The 15517-nt window shown below is 37.7% G+C and overlaps 1 protein-coding gene across 1 annotated transcript in view; it reads right to left on the bottom strand.

Annotated features, from left to right (window-relative positions):
• The window catches only part of POLR2B (RNA polymerase II subunit B), a 31522-nt gene that overhangs the window by 14758 nt on the left and 1247 nt on the right, over positions 1-15517 (bottom strand). The window contains exons 2-9 of the mRNA XM_072620855.1: positions 10255-10327; positions 6311-6461; positions 3653-3765; positions 2563-2782; positions 1944-2102; positions 1409-1573; positions 383-579; positions 60-179 (exon numbers count right to left, since the gene is read on the bottom strand). Of these exons, the coding sequence (XP_072476956.1) occupies positions 60-179; positions 383-579; positions 1409-1573; positions 1944-2102; positions 2563-2782; positions 3653-3765; positions 6311-6461; positions 10255-10327 (1198 nt within the window). The remainder of the gene's footprint in view (positions 1-59; positions 180-382; positions 580-1408; positions 1574-1943; positions 2103-2562; positions 2783-3652; positions 3766-6310; positions 6462-10254; positions 10328-15517) is intronic.

Genomic DNA, 15517 nt, shown 5'->3' with positions numbered 1-15517 from the left:
AGTTTTGTTCCTATGTCATGACTCATCTGATCCAGTAAGTTTTTTTCTGCAATTCTTACCCTCTAAACAAAAATGCTAGCAGCGGACCAGCCAGATCCAGTCTTTTGTTCCCATAGTGATCTCTGTCATCCAGTTCCCTTCTTCCCAGAGCAGCCAGAAGTAATCTATGAACCATATACCTACAACCAAAAAGAACCCAGGTTTCTTTTTTTTTTTTTGGATAAGAAACATGGAAAGCATTTATCCCAAGATAAAGTATAAACTTCAAATCTTTTACAGACATATATAACACAGCAAAAATTTCAAGTGGACATTTTCTTCACTTTGAACAAAAACTACTCTCTCATAGAGCAAAGCATTCAAAACAAAACAAAAAACATACCCTAGGAAATAGGCTTTTTTTGTTTCACAAAAATCACTGACACCAACGTGAGGAAGCATTTCTTTTTGTAAAACTTCTTTTGCATATTTAATTCTTTTCTCCTTAGTAACACCAGGCTTTGCTCCTCTTGAGCCAATAAAATTGAGTGCGACATTCTGCTCCTGGATGACAAAAGCTTCATCCAAAGAAGGTTTGACCTTTATATTAAAAAATTAAAACAATAATTACTTTCAATTAAACATCCCACACCCAAATAAGTCCTTACCACCCAATTTATTCTTTATTAAATATCTTTAATAAATCTATTCTACACCTGAAAATATAAAATAAATCATAAGTCATTATATAGTTGGATATGACCTTGGAAATCCAAGTTCTTTGATAAATTCCAACAATTAAAATTTCCCTTGAAAAAAGTACCAGGAGCTGTACTTTTTAAGTTTAGCAAATAGCAAAACAAAAGTTTTCAAGAAATAAAAAAACACTGGAATAGTTTTCTCTGCCATCAAAGTTACAACTATTCTAAATTAAGTGCATACTATTTTACTAAGGTAAAATCCTGGTACTGGACGTACCCTCTGAGAGAGGAGAGTGAGCCAAAAAAATGACAACATTCTACCAGAGGGACTTCTTCTTTTACCTCTAGCTGTGTTCTATGATTAGTACACACTGAATTTAACAAATATTAAGTACTTGTTTCTATATCAACATTATATGATAAAAATTAACACTTATAATGCTAACCTTGAGGCAAACCTGATGTAAGAGTAAAAGAAGGTTAAATGGTAGTTATTTTACTGTTCTCTCACTAAGAATACAGGGTAGGGAGTTTAGAAACTTTTTCAACAACGAGGATTAAAACAAACTGAAGATTCAATTAACTAGATTTTATCAATTAATCCTCAATTAGCTAGAAAATTAAGTTAACTCATCAGCCAAAAACCACTTAATGCCTGAGTATTCAAGTTTAAAGTGGTTTTTACAATGCCCTTCAACAGAGTAAATATGCAAATGGATTTCCCATACCATTTCCATCATCTCTGGATCTTCAAAATCATAAATAATGTGTTCTAAGATGTCTCTGTCAGACACAAAACCTAATGCTCGAAACACAATGATAATGGGAACTTCTTGCTTGATGTATGGCAAAGTAGCTACGATGCGCTGACCAATTGCGCTTTTCTTTGCACCCTACAAAAGAAATGAACAACACGCACAAAGTATGCACACATAAATATTCCTTTCAGAAGCACACCTCCCACACGGAATAAGATTCAAATCTGCTGAGATTGGGCTCAAGTTTTTCACATCTGGGTTAAGGGGAAAGTGTTCAAAGGAGACAAAATCCCCACAGCCTCACACAAACTTCCCACCAAGGTTCCCTCAGACCTGCACAACAGTGAGGTCCACTCTGGCTATACAGGAGTTAACTACTGTCCCACATGCACACCTTCTGTGGGTGAGGGGGACTGGAGAGGAAATATGCCCAGAAAGTTGAGAGAAGGTAGATCAGAAATCAAAAAACAAATGCAAACTCAGTGCTTCTGTTAATGCTCCATACCTGTCCTCCTCTTGCAAGCATGCTAACCCATATAGTACTTGTGGGTCGGGAAGAGTTCTCCAGACATGACCTACATTCTCCGGTATATGCATATTTGGAATCTTTTTTGGCAAACACATATACTGTGTTTGTTGCCATTTTCTCTTGTGCAATCAGAACCTAAATGACGATGGGGGAAAAATCCTAAATGTTAACCACAAAACACATTAAAAATCCCTAAAATAGAAAAAAAGCATCCAAATTTGCATGTTTAGTCTATGATAATGTAGTATAGAAAAATAATACTGTTAATGGTTTTAGCTCCCTTTATTCCAAAATTACTAAAACATTTTGTTAAAAGATTAAGATTTGATCTCTACAAGATATTCATGTTGTACAAAACTCTAGGCAGAGATTCCACAAATATAAGTTGCTCAAACTATCAGGTGTATTTTCTAGACACTGAGGCAAAACTTTAAGCTAGTTGAAATTCCAGCAACCCAATCTCCCAGGCCTCCACCAAGATTCCAATATCTAAAGTTTGCTGCTTGCACAATACTGTATTTTTCCAACTTTAATTTCTGTTGTCATTTTAAAAATACATACCAATGCTCATTTGTATAAGAATTGCTCATTTTACCTTTTCTGATCCATTAATAATGAAATAGCCACCAGGATCAAGAGGGCATTCATTTAGTTCACAGAGATCACGATCAGTTAAACCATTCAGCAGACAGTAGGTTGACCGAAGCATGATTGGAATTTTTCCTATGAATGTTTTTTGATGCTGGGTCTGAAGCTGTTCTTCTCCCTCTTTAATAACTGTTTTTGTGATATCCACATAAAGAGGAGCGGAATACCTATGGAAGTAACAAGAGTGAGCTGCGTCTGCTTTTCTCTTTTTTAATCTCAGAGGGCATGACTGTGAGTGCAGACCTAAGCTAAATTCTGTCTCAGACACTAGCTCCGTGCCTCTCTGTCTAGTTCCCTCATTTGTAAATTGAAATCATAAGACCACCACCAACACACTTGTTTGTGGGATTGTTGTAAGGATCAAACCTTCTGGTGCTAGGGGGAGAGGGGTGTCTACAGTCAAAACACTCAGGAAGAACTGCCTTACTTATCACTACTGACCTCTGTGAGCTCCTAGAGCACAGAACTCTCTTTCACTCTTCTTGGTATCCCCAGCATTTGTCACAGGGTCTGGCACAGAGATGGCCCTTAATTAACATTTACTATCTAATCCTAGGCAAGTCACTTAACCTCTCAGTCTCAATTTGCTCATCAGTAAAACAGAGATGCCAGAAACCTTCCTTACCAGGTTGTTGCAAGGCCAAATGAGATACCATGTAGCAGAGGCCTTGCAAATCTTAACGTGCCATATGAATGCTAGCTATTACTATTATTTTTGCAAGGAAAGATTTGTGGGATGGAGGGAGGGGGGAAGGTTGACATCTGTAAATCAAAGCGCTAAAAAAATAAAAAAAGAAAAGAAAAACAAAAAAGTTTTGGCTTGATCCAGATATTCCCTAATTATCAATCCTCTATTTGAATTAGACAAAAAGAGCATGAACTTTTTCATGAACAGTTCAGTTATGTATAGATGCTTTACAATTCACAGTGTTCTGCTCACCACAGTACCAATATGACTACAGGATGAGGCCTCACGCCCGCCCCGATCTTAAAAGGATATACACATCAGCTGCCAACAACAAGGAAATGTTTCTTACGTGAGATTCCTCAGTCTGGCTTCATTTGGCATCATAGGTGAAGGAGCCCCATCTCTCTCCCAGTGAGTAGGCTTGGAAAGATAAATCTGTTCAAACTTCAACAAATATCGAGGCTAGAATTAAGCAAAATTAAACAAAAATATAGCAAATTCAAATCAAGACATTATCACACCTTTACAAAAGCTGCAATGATCCCCACTGCTGACTGCCAATACATTTTCATTAGATTATTATCTATCGGGTCTCAGTTTTCTTTTCCAATTGGAAACACCAAACAGCTCCACGAGGCAATGCAATAAACAATGTGAGACTTGGAATAAGGAACCCCTGAGATCAATCCTGCCTCAACAAGACCTTTTCTGGGGAGAACAGACTTGATCACATATAGAGGATCAGATGAGATGACACGTATAAAGTGCTTCACAAACCTTAAAGTACTACAGAATGCTAGTTATTAGTTTCAAATCCTCTATCTGGTCAATATGGTATGAAACTGTCTGGGCCCTGAAAACGTTCTTAACATTCAGAAGTAAAACATAAATGAAGATTTTTAAATGACCTGAAAAAACTAAGTCTGTTGCTCAGTTGCTTATTCAATAATGATAATATATTTAAACTATCCAATCATGATCCTTAGGACCAAGCAGTTAACTGAGTCGTTTGGGATTAAACCTGTGATTCTGACTCCATTCTCTTTGGAAACAAAAAAAAAAAGGACCTAATGGCTCTTTTTTTATCTGAAAATTCAGGGATAATGGACAAGATGCCAGGCAGACTGTTACAAGTAAGTTCTAAGCAGAGCCAGGATAGCCATGGTTAGGTGCACCTGGAAGCCTAGAAATAACAGTAAGACATTCAGCACCTGAGCCAACAGGTCATCTGTCCCTTCCTGTCTGTTTCAAGGGCTATCTCTAAGCTTAGGACATTATTGACTCACAATTGGACTACAGATTATTGTTTACAATCTATTCCCACTCCAAAACATCTAAAAATGTTTGTCACATCCTCCTAAAACACTGTTACACACATATGTTTTGTTTAACTACCTTCAGTGGTTCCAGATCACCTAGAGAATAAAGTCCACATTCTTTTACTCTAACATTCCACACCCTCCAGAATCTGGTCACTGTCTAAGATTTCCCTCTAGCCAAACTAGTCTACTTAACTAAACTTCCCATACACCATGTACATTACCACCACCTCACCTTTTCTCACACCATGCCCCCATCAGCAATTCATTCCATATTCCTCTGCTTATAATTACTTGTGCACCTTTCTTAGCTCCACCTCCATGCTACACTCTTGTACTCCAGCTCCAGTTCTTTGGTTCTGGGCTTCTAACTCATGACAGCACACAATATTTGGCCTAACCCAGACCCACCACACTGCTCCCCAATCATCTTCATCCCATGTCTCCCAAACCCCAACTTTCCATCTCCAGCTCTAGAATACTCATCAAATTAACACTATCATTTCTGGTATAACATATCAATCAATTTATGTCTCCCTTCACTATCATGGTGACTTTCTTGACCAAAATATCAACACAATCAAATCTCAAATTGACTGTACACTCTTGAGAACAAAACACTGTGTCTGACGCCTCATTATATACCCAACAATGCCTCACAAAGTAGGTGCTCAATGACACTTTGTAGGCACCAACTTTGATGTGCTAGAGGGTAGGACACTTGGGACATTCCATTACAGGAAATAAGGAAAGAGGAGGTGGGAGGCGTAAACCCCTTTTCCTTCTATCTGTGGATCTCTCTATTCTAGCATCCCTCCCTTCTCTCCCTCTTAGCTTTTTCTCCTACCCTGTCCATCAGGTTCAAAGGGACTGTCTCCCAACCCAGAGATTTCAGGTTAGGTCCTTTCTTTCACTCAAATTGCTCTAAGAGCTATTTCTCATCTACTCTACAGACGAATGCAGTAACACTTTCTGGTATTACCTGCTTTTAAAAAATGATTCATACTAATGGCACAGATAATTGAGAACAGAATGTGTTAGGAAATGAATAAATGTATTCCCATACTATTTCTGGTTATACTCTCTATTTTACTGGCAGACCAGCCTTTAGGCGGAGTATCAGTAGAGCAGTACAGCAAGGAAGAGCACTGGTGGTCCTGGCTCTGTCATGAGCTCACTGTGTGACCTTAGGCAAGTCATTCTGGGCCTCAGATTCCTCCTTTATAGAAAGAAATCATCTAGTGCAACTACTCAAAGGTACCTCCAACTTCAGTGCCCTATGACTTCTGTTACTTTTGATTACACTCACAGACTCTGGGCATAACCAGTAGCAAACTTTCAATCCCAGGATGGTTTAACCCTCATCAACCAACACAACACCTTTATAAATCACCATTCCTTTGCATTGGGGTATACAAACTCATTCTAATATTAACAAAATCTAAATACAATTAAGTGTGTTCTGAGGGGAGAAAAGAGGTAGTCACAGGATGGACTCTACAATGAAAAAAATTATTTTTATTATCTGCACAAATGCACCACTTCAACAGTATAATCAAGGTGGTTGCATAGGCTACCAAATAAAACAGTCATTAAAAATGCATATTATATTATTTGCCTTTAAGCCATAAAAGGCACAAAATTGCAAAAATCAGAAGCTATTTGAGATGTCTTATGTACTATCTTACCGGTTCTTCAACCTCTCCAGTAGCATGCTGAGCTTCAGCTTGTAAATCTATAGGTGGGGCATCCTCCACAATTCTCTGCACAGACATCTGAATGAACTCATCGAAAGAATCCAGCTGTTGTCGGACCAAACCCTTCTCATCAAAATAGGAACTGAAAAAATAGTGCAAAGATTAAAATCAGGTATAACATAAGAATGTTTTCATTGCTGTTTTCAATTTTCCTGTTATCATTCTATCCAATAATTATCAACAGAACACCTATTTTGCGTCTAGCAGTGTCGAACAAATCATGAGATAGCAAAAATGCACAAAACACTGTCCATGTGCCTGAGCTTATGCCTATTTGGGGAGATAATATTTATATACACATAAATATTAGAAACTGTAAGATAAATATCAGTAATGAGAATAAAACTGAGCAATACATTGTGGCAAAAACCATTAAGTAATGCACGTGTGTGTGTGTGTGTGTGTGTGTGTGCGCGTGTGTGTGTTTGCCCTTCATTGCCAAAGAAAACTATGCCATCAGAGAAATAATGACATGACTTGCACTTGACTTTGTTTTGAGTGAGGGAGGTCACTGTGCAGGTCACCAGCCTCACTTCTCCTCCAGAGCCATCTGAATCCAGTAACCGGATATTCATCAGGATGACTAGAGATGACCTAGGATGAGGCAACTGGGGTTAAGTGACTTCCCCAAGGTCACACAGCTAGTGAGTGTCAAGTATCTGAGGTGAAATTTGAACTCAGGTCCTCCTGACTCCTGCACTAGTGCTCTATCCACTGCACCACCTAGCTGCCCCTATTAAGTAATGTATGATTTCAGTGAATGGAGAGATCAATATGAACTGGAGGAGTCAAAGCTAGACCAGTCAGAGAAGAATGTGAGTGAGTACTAAAATATGGGAAGGGAATTACTACAGAGGAACAAACATAATAAGCAAAGACATCTGTAGAATTAAGCAGCTTATTTAAGGAACAGTGAGGAGACTAGCCAGATAAAATGGCTGGTTCAAGCTGAGGGAGCAGTGGACAGAATGACAGTATAAAGTCAGAATAAAGGACATTAAACTTTAGGAATATTAGAAACATGCAGAACAGATTTTAGAGGGAAGACAGTGGAGTAAGAAATCATAGCTAAGCGCAAAAGATGATAAAGGCTTGGACTAAGGTGGCAACACTAAGAATAGAGAAGCACTTCAAAGAAGAAATGTCAGGACAAGGTGACTAAAAGAGAATGAAGGAAAGGGATGGGTCAAAGAAGACTACAATTTTCTAACTAGGAAACAAATAGAATGGTAGTGCCATAAATAATAAATAAACTAGTTCTGAGAAGGGGAAGGAAATAATTATAAGTTCAGATTGGGGCATGCTGTTTTGTTTGAAATGAAAGCTAAAGGGTCAAAATGAAACACAGAAATTGACATGTCCCCTTCAAAGGTGAGAGTTAGTCATTTGAGCTGATGTGCTCTCTAGAGGAAGGATTCAGAATGATTGAAGAAGTAAAAAAAGAAAGAGTAGACACACAGAAGGCATTTCATGTGTTTGTCTTCACCCTAACCAAGGAATGATTCTCAGAGGAAAGACTCATGGGCATGAGGAAGTCAGAGAAATTAAACAGAAGTTCTGGGAAACTGAAGAACCATAATTATGTAGTGTCATTAAAATTACAATTCAATAAACAGAGATCAAGTGGACTTCGGGATCAAAGATACATAGCTGGAACAAACCTCAGAGGTAATTTAGTCCATTTAACAGAGTGACAGGACTAAAGAAGGCAAAGATTCCCAATTCCAGTGCTCTTTCCAGTACACAATGCTGCATCTGAATGGCAGTATACTAGGGGCCAGCAAATACAAAGAATAAACCATGTTTTCTGTTCGGCCTAGAGGCCGATGGGCTACCCCAGTCTGCTTACCTTTCCCAGGTCTTCGGTGATCAGCTGGATAAACGTATCGAGAGAAGAGACTTTTCAGAGTCAAACAAGGTTAGGCTTTATTCAGGGTCTTAGTTACGTATCCATATGCAGGGTGAGTTCTTCCCCAGGAGAAAGGAACCCTCCTCCTCCCAAGGAACAAGGATCATACAGCAAGAGGATGGGAGTGGAAGAGGGGAGGGACCCTCTTCCTCCAAGGACCCCGCTGCAAAAAAGGGCCACCTCAGGCTTCCCTGTCCCTACTTCAGCTCTCCCAGCCGCATAGTTTGCATGTGAATACTGTACGTGCTCTCAGCCCCTAGCTAATTAACAACAGGTGTGCTCAGACCACGGACCAATCTCAAGGGTGGGATGCTCTCCCCAGCAAGTTTCCACTGAGAAGAGGTGGAAATACAAGATAGCCCGTGTTTCACTCCTCAATTCCCAGCCCCTGGGGGGCCTCGTGAGAGCTCTGAGGTTTAGAAGCCCTCACTTTTACCTGCCCAAAACCATTCACGTGAAAACTCAGCTTACACCCCAACAGTTTTCTGCCCTCATAGAACTTATAATCTAATAGCAGATATGAGAGACAAGTATACAAATAAACAGAAAGTTAAGAGTATAAGAGAAATACAAAGTGCTAGAAGAGATTCAAAGAAAGATTACCTTCAGCTAGGGAAGTGTAGAATATTTGGAAAAGCCTGAGTTAGGCCTTGAAAGAGGCATAGAGGTGAGGGGGAAGTGTATGTTCCAAACACAGAGAGGAGCCTACATACAGAAATGCATTTAGGCAGGAAAGGGCAGGAAGAATTCATGAACAGTGAGCAGTATATTTTCTCAAGAAAACAATTCTATGTGAATGGGATAAATTATATGTGAAAGATAAAACTCAAAAGATGACCTGGAACCGGGATATGAATAGCTTTGAAATAACTAAAGTCTGTGACCTTTATTTGGCAGATAACAGGTAACTCAGTGGAGGTTTACAAACAGGGAGGTGACACAATCACAATTCTGGCAGTGCTCTGTGTGTTAGACAAATCAGAACAAGGAATCAAAAAAAAAAAAAAATTAGTGCCTCAATCCAGAAAAGAGGTAATAAAGATCTGAACTAGAGGAGTGGCAGTACGAATGGAAAGAAGGGATCCAAACAGAGATACATAGGGTTGTGTAATTAAGTTTTCTTTACTCATTTCATAAATGAGTTGTGTTTTAAAGTTTCTCCATTATTTGGAACTTGGAATGCTTTCTCTGCAAAAACAAATGTTAGTTAAGTTCTAAAGCCACCCAAAAAAGCCTAAGCCTATAATGTACCTGAGGCATTACATCTGGAAATTTATCTCAACTTTCATTTAAAACAACATTTCCATATAAAACAATCATCAAAATTTCAATATGGGATATCAAAAATATTCTTTTCATTTTATGGTCACAGGAGATGTAGTCTCCCTCAATTCCATCCAAAGGTGGAAAGACCTTTATCTTTCCAATAAGACATGAGGCGATGAGAAAGACACAGAAGACAGACAGGGGCTCTTACAAAGGAGTGAGAATCTAGATTCTAAATGTCCTTTTATTAAGAAGATTTGTTCTGTGAAGTTTGGATCCAGTCAAAGAGGACCTACAGGGCCACATGTGGCCTTGAGGCCGCAGGTTCCCCACCCCTGATTTAGAGTAAGGAACCTGACAATGGCCTGAGAAGTTTAAGAGAAAAGAGAGGTCTATGAATGGTGAGATATACAGCAAACAGTAAAGCAATGTGAGAGGGAAAGCAGAATTTTTTCCCTTCCTTTAAAAGCTGGAAAAATGAAATGCTTTATTTCACCCAAAAATGAAAAATGTGGTAAATTATACTATTTTACTCTCAACCAATCTCCCAAACTTTCTGTAAGAACCACTTTTTTAGTTAGCTAAGAAAAATTCTTCTGTCTAGTTCACTTTCTGACCCAGAGCATGTAAAACAGAAAGCATTTGCCTTATATCAAAAGTTTATTCAAAGAAAATCTTCAGTTTCCAGGAAAAAAATTACCTAATAACAATCCAGCAAGCTTCTTGCCACAAATCTGGAGTTATTTCATCATCATCTTCATCATATTGCATATCTACAAAGAAAAATCACAAAATACTTTATTACTTTTCTGTACAATAATATAATGCTGTCCTTCAGAGTAAATAAAGCAAGATTTCTGAAAATTAAAACTAACCTTTTTTCCCAAAGAATTCATGATGAAAAAATGCTATCCACTTCCAGAGAGAGAAGTGATGAACTCTAAATGCAAACTGATGTATAATTTTCTCATTTTCCTTATTTTTCTTGCTTTTGTGAAAAATGGCTGATATGGAAATCCTTTGCAGAATTTTACATGTATAACTGATTACATACTGCTTGACTTCTCACTGGGTGGGGGAGGGGACAGGCAGGAGAGAATTTGGAACTCAAAAGTTTAAAGAGTGCTAAATTGGGGGAGGGGACCTAAACTTTTTTTCTTGATTTTCTAAGCCAATTCCCTTAATAAAACAACATGCATGCACTCTCACACTCATATCATATACAAATAATCCTCAACTCACTAAAGGTTTGTGTTTTTAACATTCATTTATAAATTAATCAAGAATGAAATGAAAGTAGCCAAGGACTTGCTTCCTACCCAAAAATTATATGTCTATATATTATGAACATTTCTTCAGGAAGACAACCGTACAATGCTGGATGTAGAAAACGTTACATGGCAACATAACAATATGACAGGAATCAATCAACATGTAATTACTGATAACTACTACTAATTACTCTATGTCAGGTACTGTGCTAAGCACCGGGGATACAAAGATCAAGAAAACAGTCCTTATGCACCAAGAAACTTGGAGGACAGGGATTGTCTTTTGCCTCTTTTTGTATCCAGAACTTACCACAGGGTACATAGTAGGTACTTTACAAATGTTTTATGGTTTACTGAATGACCTTCTGATGGAGGAGACAACATAAACAAATATAAGTATACACCAAAAATAAGACATTTCATTAGACAAAGGAGAAAAATTAGGAGAGGTTTCATGTAGGAGCTAGCATCGAAGGTCTGGTTTTGTAGAAACTAGGGCTTCTAAGAGGGAAAGGTGAGGAGAGAGTGTATTTCAGGCATAGGAGACAGTCTGTACATGGCACAAGTATGGCAGATGGAATACTTTGTGAGGAACAGCAAAAAAGCCAGCCTGGCTAGACTGGAAAGAACTGTGGCTACATAAAGACTAATTCTTATATAAACTAATTCTAAAATTACTACTGTATCTACAGTCAGACCATTAAATGATTAGAAGATCACAATAAATATTAACTTAAAAGGATAAAGATGAGAAAACACTGTACCATTATAGCAACTTCAACCTGACCTAAACAAACAAGCCTATGTCAAAGTGTCATGAATTAGGCAGTCCAAAAGAGCCCAGAAAGCAGCTGATCCAAGGTAGGAAGGATGAGGTGTTGCAATTACACAGCCTCTAAAAACAACACCAGTTTAACTGAGTACAAACTCATCTGTAAGACATTATGGCGTACAAATGCTATGAGCAGTATCACTCACAAAACAGCGTAAAGAAAACGAGCCTTCAGAAAACATCTCAACTTCCAAGATGCAGCAATACTAAACGGTCCTAAAGCAATGTCCCTCTCTGATCTTTGTGTAGAAGGCACTGTGGCTACAAAGCCAAACAGCCCACGGTCTCAAATCAACTTGGTATACATGTTGCCTGTGGAAATACACAGACACCAAAGATAGAGTGCTGAGGTTAAGGAGCAGCAAGCAGATCTGTTTTGATAGAATACAGCATCTTGTTGAAGAATGAAATAGTACTGAAAAAGAAGGTAAGATCCAGATAGTAAATGTTTTACACAGCAGACTAAAGTTTGTATTTTGTCTTAGAGACAACAGGGAACCACAAAAACTTTTTGAGCAGAGGACTGAAATGATTAGATTTATAAAGACGATTTTGTTAAGTTAGTTATATAGAGGGATGATGGGAGAAACTGGGAAAAGAGAAACTAATTTGGAAGCAATTGCAAAAGTGTAGTTAGGACCTATGTGTTTTTTGGCAAGTCACTTAACTTTTCTGAGTCTCAGTTTCCTCATTTGTAAAAATAAAGGACTTGGACCAGATGACCTTGAAGAGGCCCTTCCAGCTCTATGATATTATGATTTCCAAAACACAAAATGAAGCAGAAATGCAGCCATTTTTTAACTTCGACAACAGTGGAATATGATATTTAAACCCACCACATTAATACTCAATGTAGTATTTGAATAAGTGGTAATGATACTTTAAAAAAAGGTTAAGTCAGGAAAACGTGCTAGACTTAATTTCATATACAAAAGAAATCTGTGCTGATTCTTTATCTCTTGGAAAAAAACATTCAAAAAGAATGAAAAACATTACAATGATTACACAACCTGAAGAAAAGTTTTAAAGATAACATCAATCATTGTGTGAAAATAGTATATACTTTCCTGAATGAAAAGTTCTCATGCAAAACATTATTTTCTACAGTACACCTTTAATGTTACACAATTCAGATTACCTTTTCCATTACATCTTTAAGGTCATACAACTAATGAAAAAGTGTAGAAAACTTTAAGGCTCTATTGTGTTACTGATTTAAAAGAAAATTTTGCCTAAGTTATACCAAAGGTAGCACAAAGGCCCTCCTCAGAAAGGTGTCTCCCATGTGTATATTAAATCACACATGAATATACGATCAATGTAACTAAGGATAACATTACTCAATAAGCCACTAAATGGCAAAATCAAATGAAGTACTGAAAATCAAGAAAATCAAACTGATTCACTTTTGTAATTGATTTCATTCTGTATCACTACCAACATTTTGTGTAACTACCTAAGCCACATTTCATTTGAGTCTGAGTTAAGTTTGGAAGTTCAGCTTTCCTATAAATCACTCACTATCTCTGAGTTAAGGTTAGAAGTTCAGCTTTCCTGCTAATCAAATCACTGTTCTATTCTTATGTCAAGGATAATAATTATCTTTGAAGGATGAAGGTGGATGCCAGGGAGTCTGGTCTATTACCTCTATAGCACTGGCTGTCCTTCAAAAAAGTCTGGTTTGTTATCACTGTGAAACCAATTAGCCATACAAGTGGACACCACCAATGAACTTTCCTTAGCAACGCTATGAAAGGAAGGGTTTTTGCATTCCAAATTTACAGCATTTAACATTGTTTTCACTATGATGTTGCCAGTCTTCTAGTTTTTGGAGGCTCCTCCTTTTGTCCATAAAAATTTTATCAGCCCTCGTTCAAGGTCTTAGCTAACTGAAAAGGTTGAGCCTTTGTTTACTGGAAAATTCACGCTTTGCTAATAAGTTGAGTGTGCTTGGTGCTTTGTGGCTCAGTTTACCTTAATTTTAATCAAGAAAGTATAACATAAGGAGACATGTTCGCCTAACATGCTCAAAAGTATCACGAAAGATGTCTTGCAGAGTGAAAATATAAAGATTTCATGTTAATGACAACGTTATCCCAGAGGTGTGAGGAGGAATGGTGATTAGGATAGGGAGAAAGACTAGTAAAAAAAAAAACCAAAAACTAGCTTTAAATTTCAAATCAATAATACTAGGGCTTCTGGGAAGGGTATGTAAAATGACTCCCTAATCAATCAATTCACAATTCCTGTGACTCCCTTCCATGGACATCAGTCCCCTATATGTGTTATCATCCCCTATTAGAATATAAGACCAGTAACTACAGGGTCTTTCTCAGATTTTTGAATTTATATTCACAGATCTTGCCACAGTATTAGCACACATTAAACACTAAATGCTTTTTCATTAATCAAAGTTTTGTGGTAAGATGGCCTTGCTATCTATCCTGCTGCTACATCTTCCGAACTCCTTGGTGACTCTAATCTGACCTGCTGGAGCAGCCTAAGCACCCCAGGCTTTGCCATCATCCATCTGCTGATGCACCTTTGGGACTTCTTGGCCCTTCCAATCACCCCAAAGCTGAATTTGCAGATGTGTTATCTACCCCAAATAAAGTTTAAATTCCTTGAGAACAGGGTCTGCCTCATTATTTCTATCTATATCCCCAATTCTTAAGATATAACAATTCCTTTTTTCTTCTTTCATGCATTTGCAAAATACCAAGAAGGGAGAATGAGGGTAGGTAAGCACAATGGTAACAAAGCTAAATGATGAGATCAGATGAGAAAGAACTGGAAAAGAAATTAATACCTATCAACCGAGGAATGGCTAAAAAATTACACACATGAAGAGAACAAAATGACTGAACCTTTTATAAAAGACAAAATACAAATTCAGAGGATGGGAAGACATGTAAAATGGCGTTGTGTGCATCAAGCAGAACCAGGAAAACAAAGTACAGCACTGTGAAAATACAAAAAGGACAAAAAAACCTCAAGTGAATGTTGTTCAAGAATGATGTTCCTAAAAATATTTGAGCAATTTTCTCTGATAATGGTCTCATTTCTCAAATATATAGAGAACTGAATCAAATCTACAAGAACATAAGTCATTCCCCATTTGATAAATGGTCGAAGGATATGAACAGGCAGTTTTCAGATGAAGAAATCAAAGCTATCGATAGTCACACAAAAGAAGTGCTCTAAATCACTGTTAACTAGAGAAAGGCAAATTAAAACTCTTGAGATACTGGTTCACATCTATCAGATTAGTTAATATGACAGAAAAGGAAAATGACAAAATGCTGGTAGGGAGGTCAGAAAACTGGGACACCGCTGCACTGCTGGTGGCATCGTGAACTTTTTCAAACATTCTGGAAAGCAATTTGGAACTATGCCCAAAGGGTCATAAAACTGTGCATATCTTTTGACCCAGTAATAGATCTACTAGGTTTGCATACCAAAGATGTTATTTTTAATAATGGAAAAGGACATATATGTACAAAAACACTTACAGCAGCTCTTTTTATGGTGGCAAAGAATTGGAAATCGAGGGGTTACCCCACAACTGAGGAATGGTTGAACAAGCTGTGGTATATGAATGTGATGGAATATTGTACTGCAATAAACGATGTGCAGAATGCTTTCAGAAAAACTTGGACTTATGAGAACTGATGGAAAGCGGATGAAGTGAGCAAAACCAGAACTCTGTACACAGTAACAGCAATACTGAATGATGATAAATCGTGAATGGCTTAGCTATTCCCATCAATTTAAAAATCCAAGACAATTCTGAAGGACTTTGGATGAAAAATCCTATCCACCTCCAGAGAAAGAACTGAGTCTGAAAGCAGACTGAAATA

This window comes from Notamacropus eugenii, chromosome 6, assembly GCF_028372415.1.
Source record: "Notamacropus eugenii isolate mMacEug1 chromosome 6, mMacEug1.pri_v2, whole genome shotgun sequence".
Classification (NCBI taxonomy): domain Eukaryota; kingdom Metazoa; phylum Chordata; class Mammalia; order Diprotodontia; family Macropodidae; genus Notamacropus; species Notamacropus eugenii.
The sequence above is the reverse complement of the archived record's forward strand: the minus strand, read 5'-3'. Positions and strand labels throughout refer to the sequence as shown.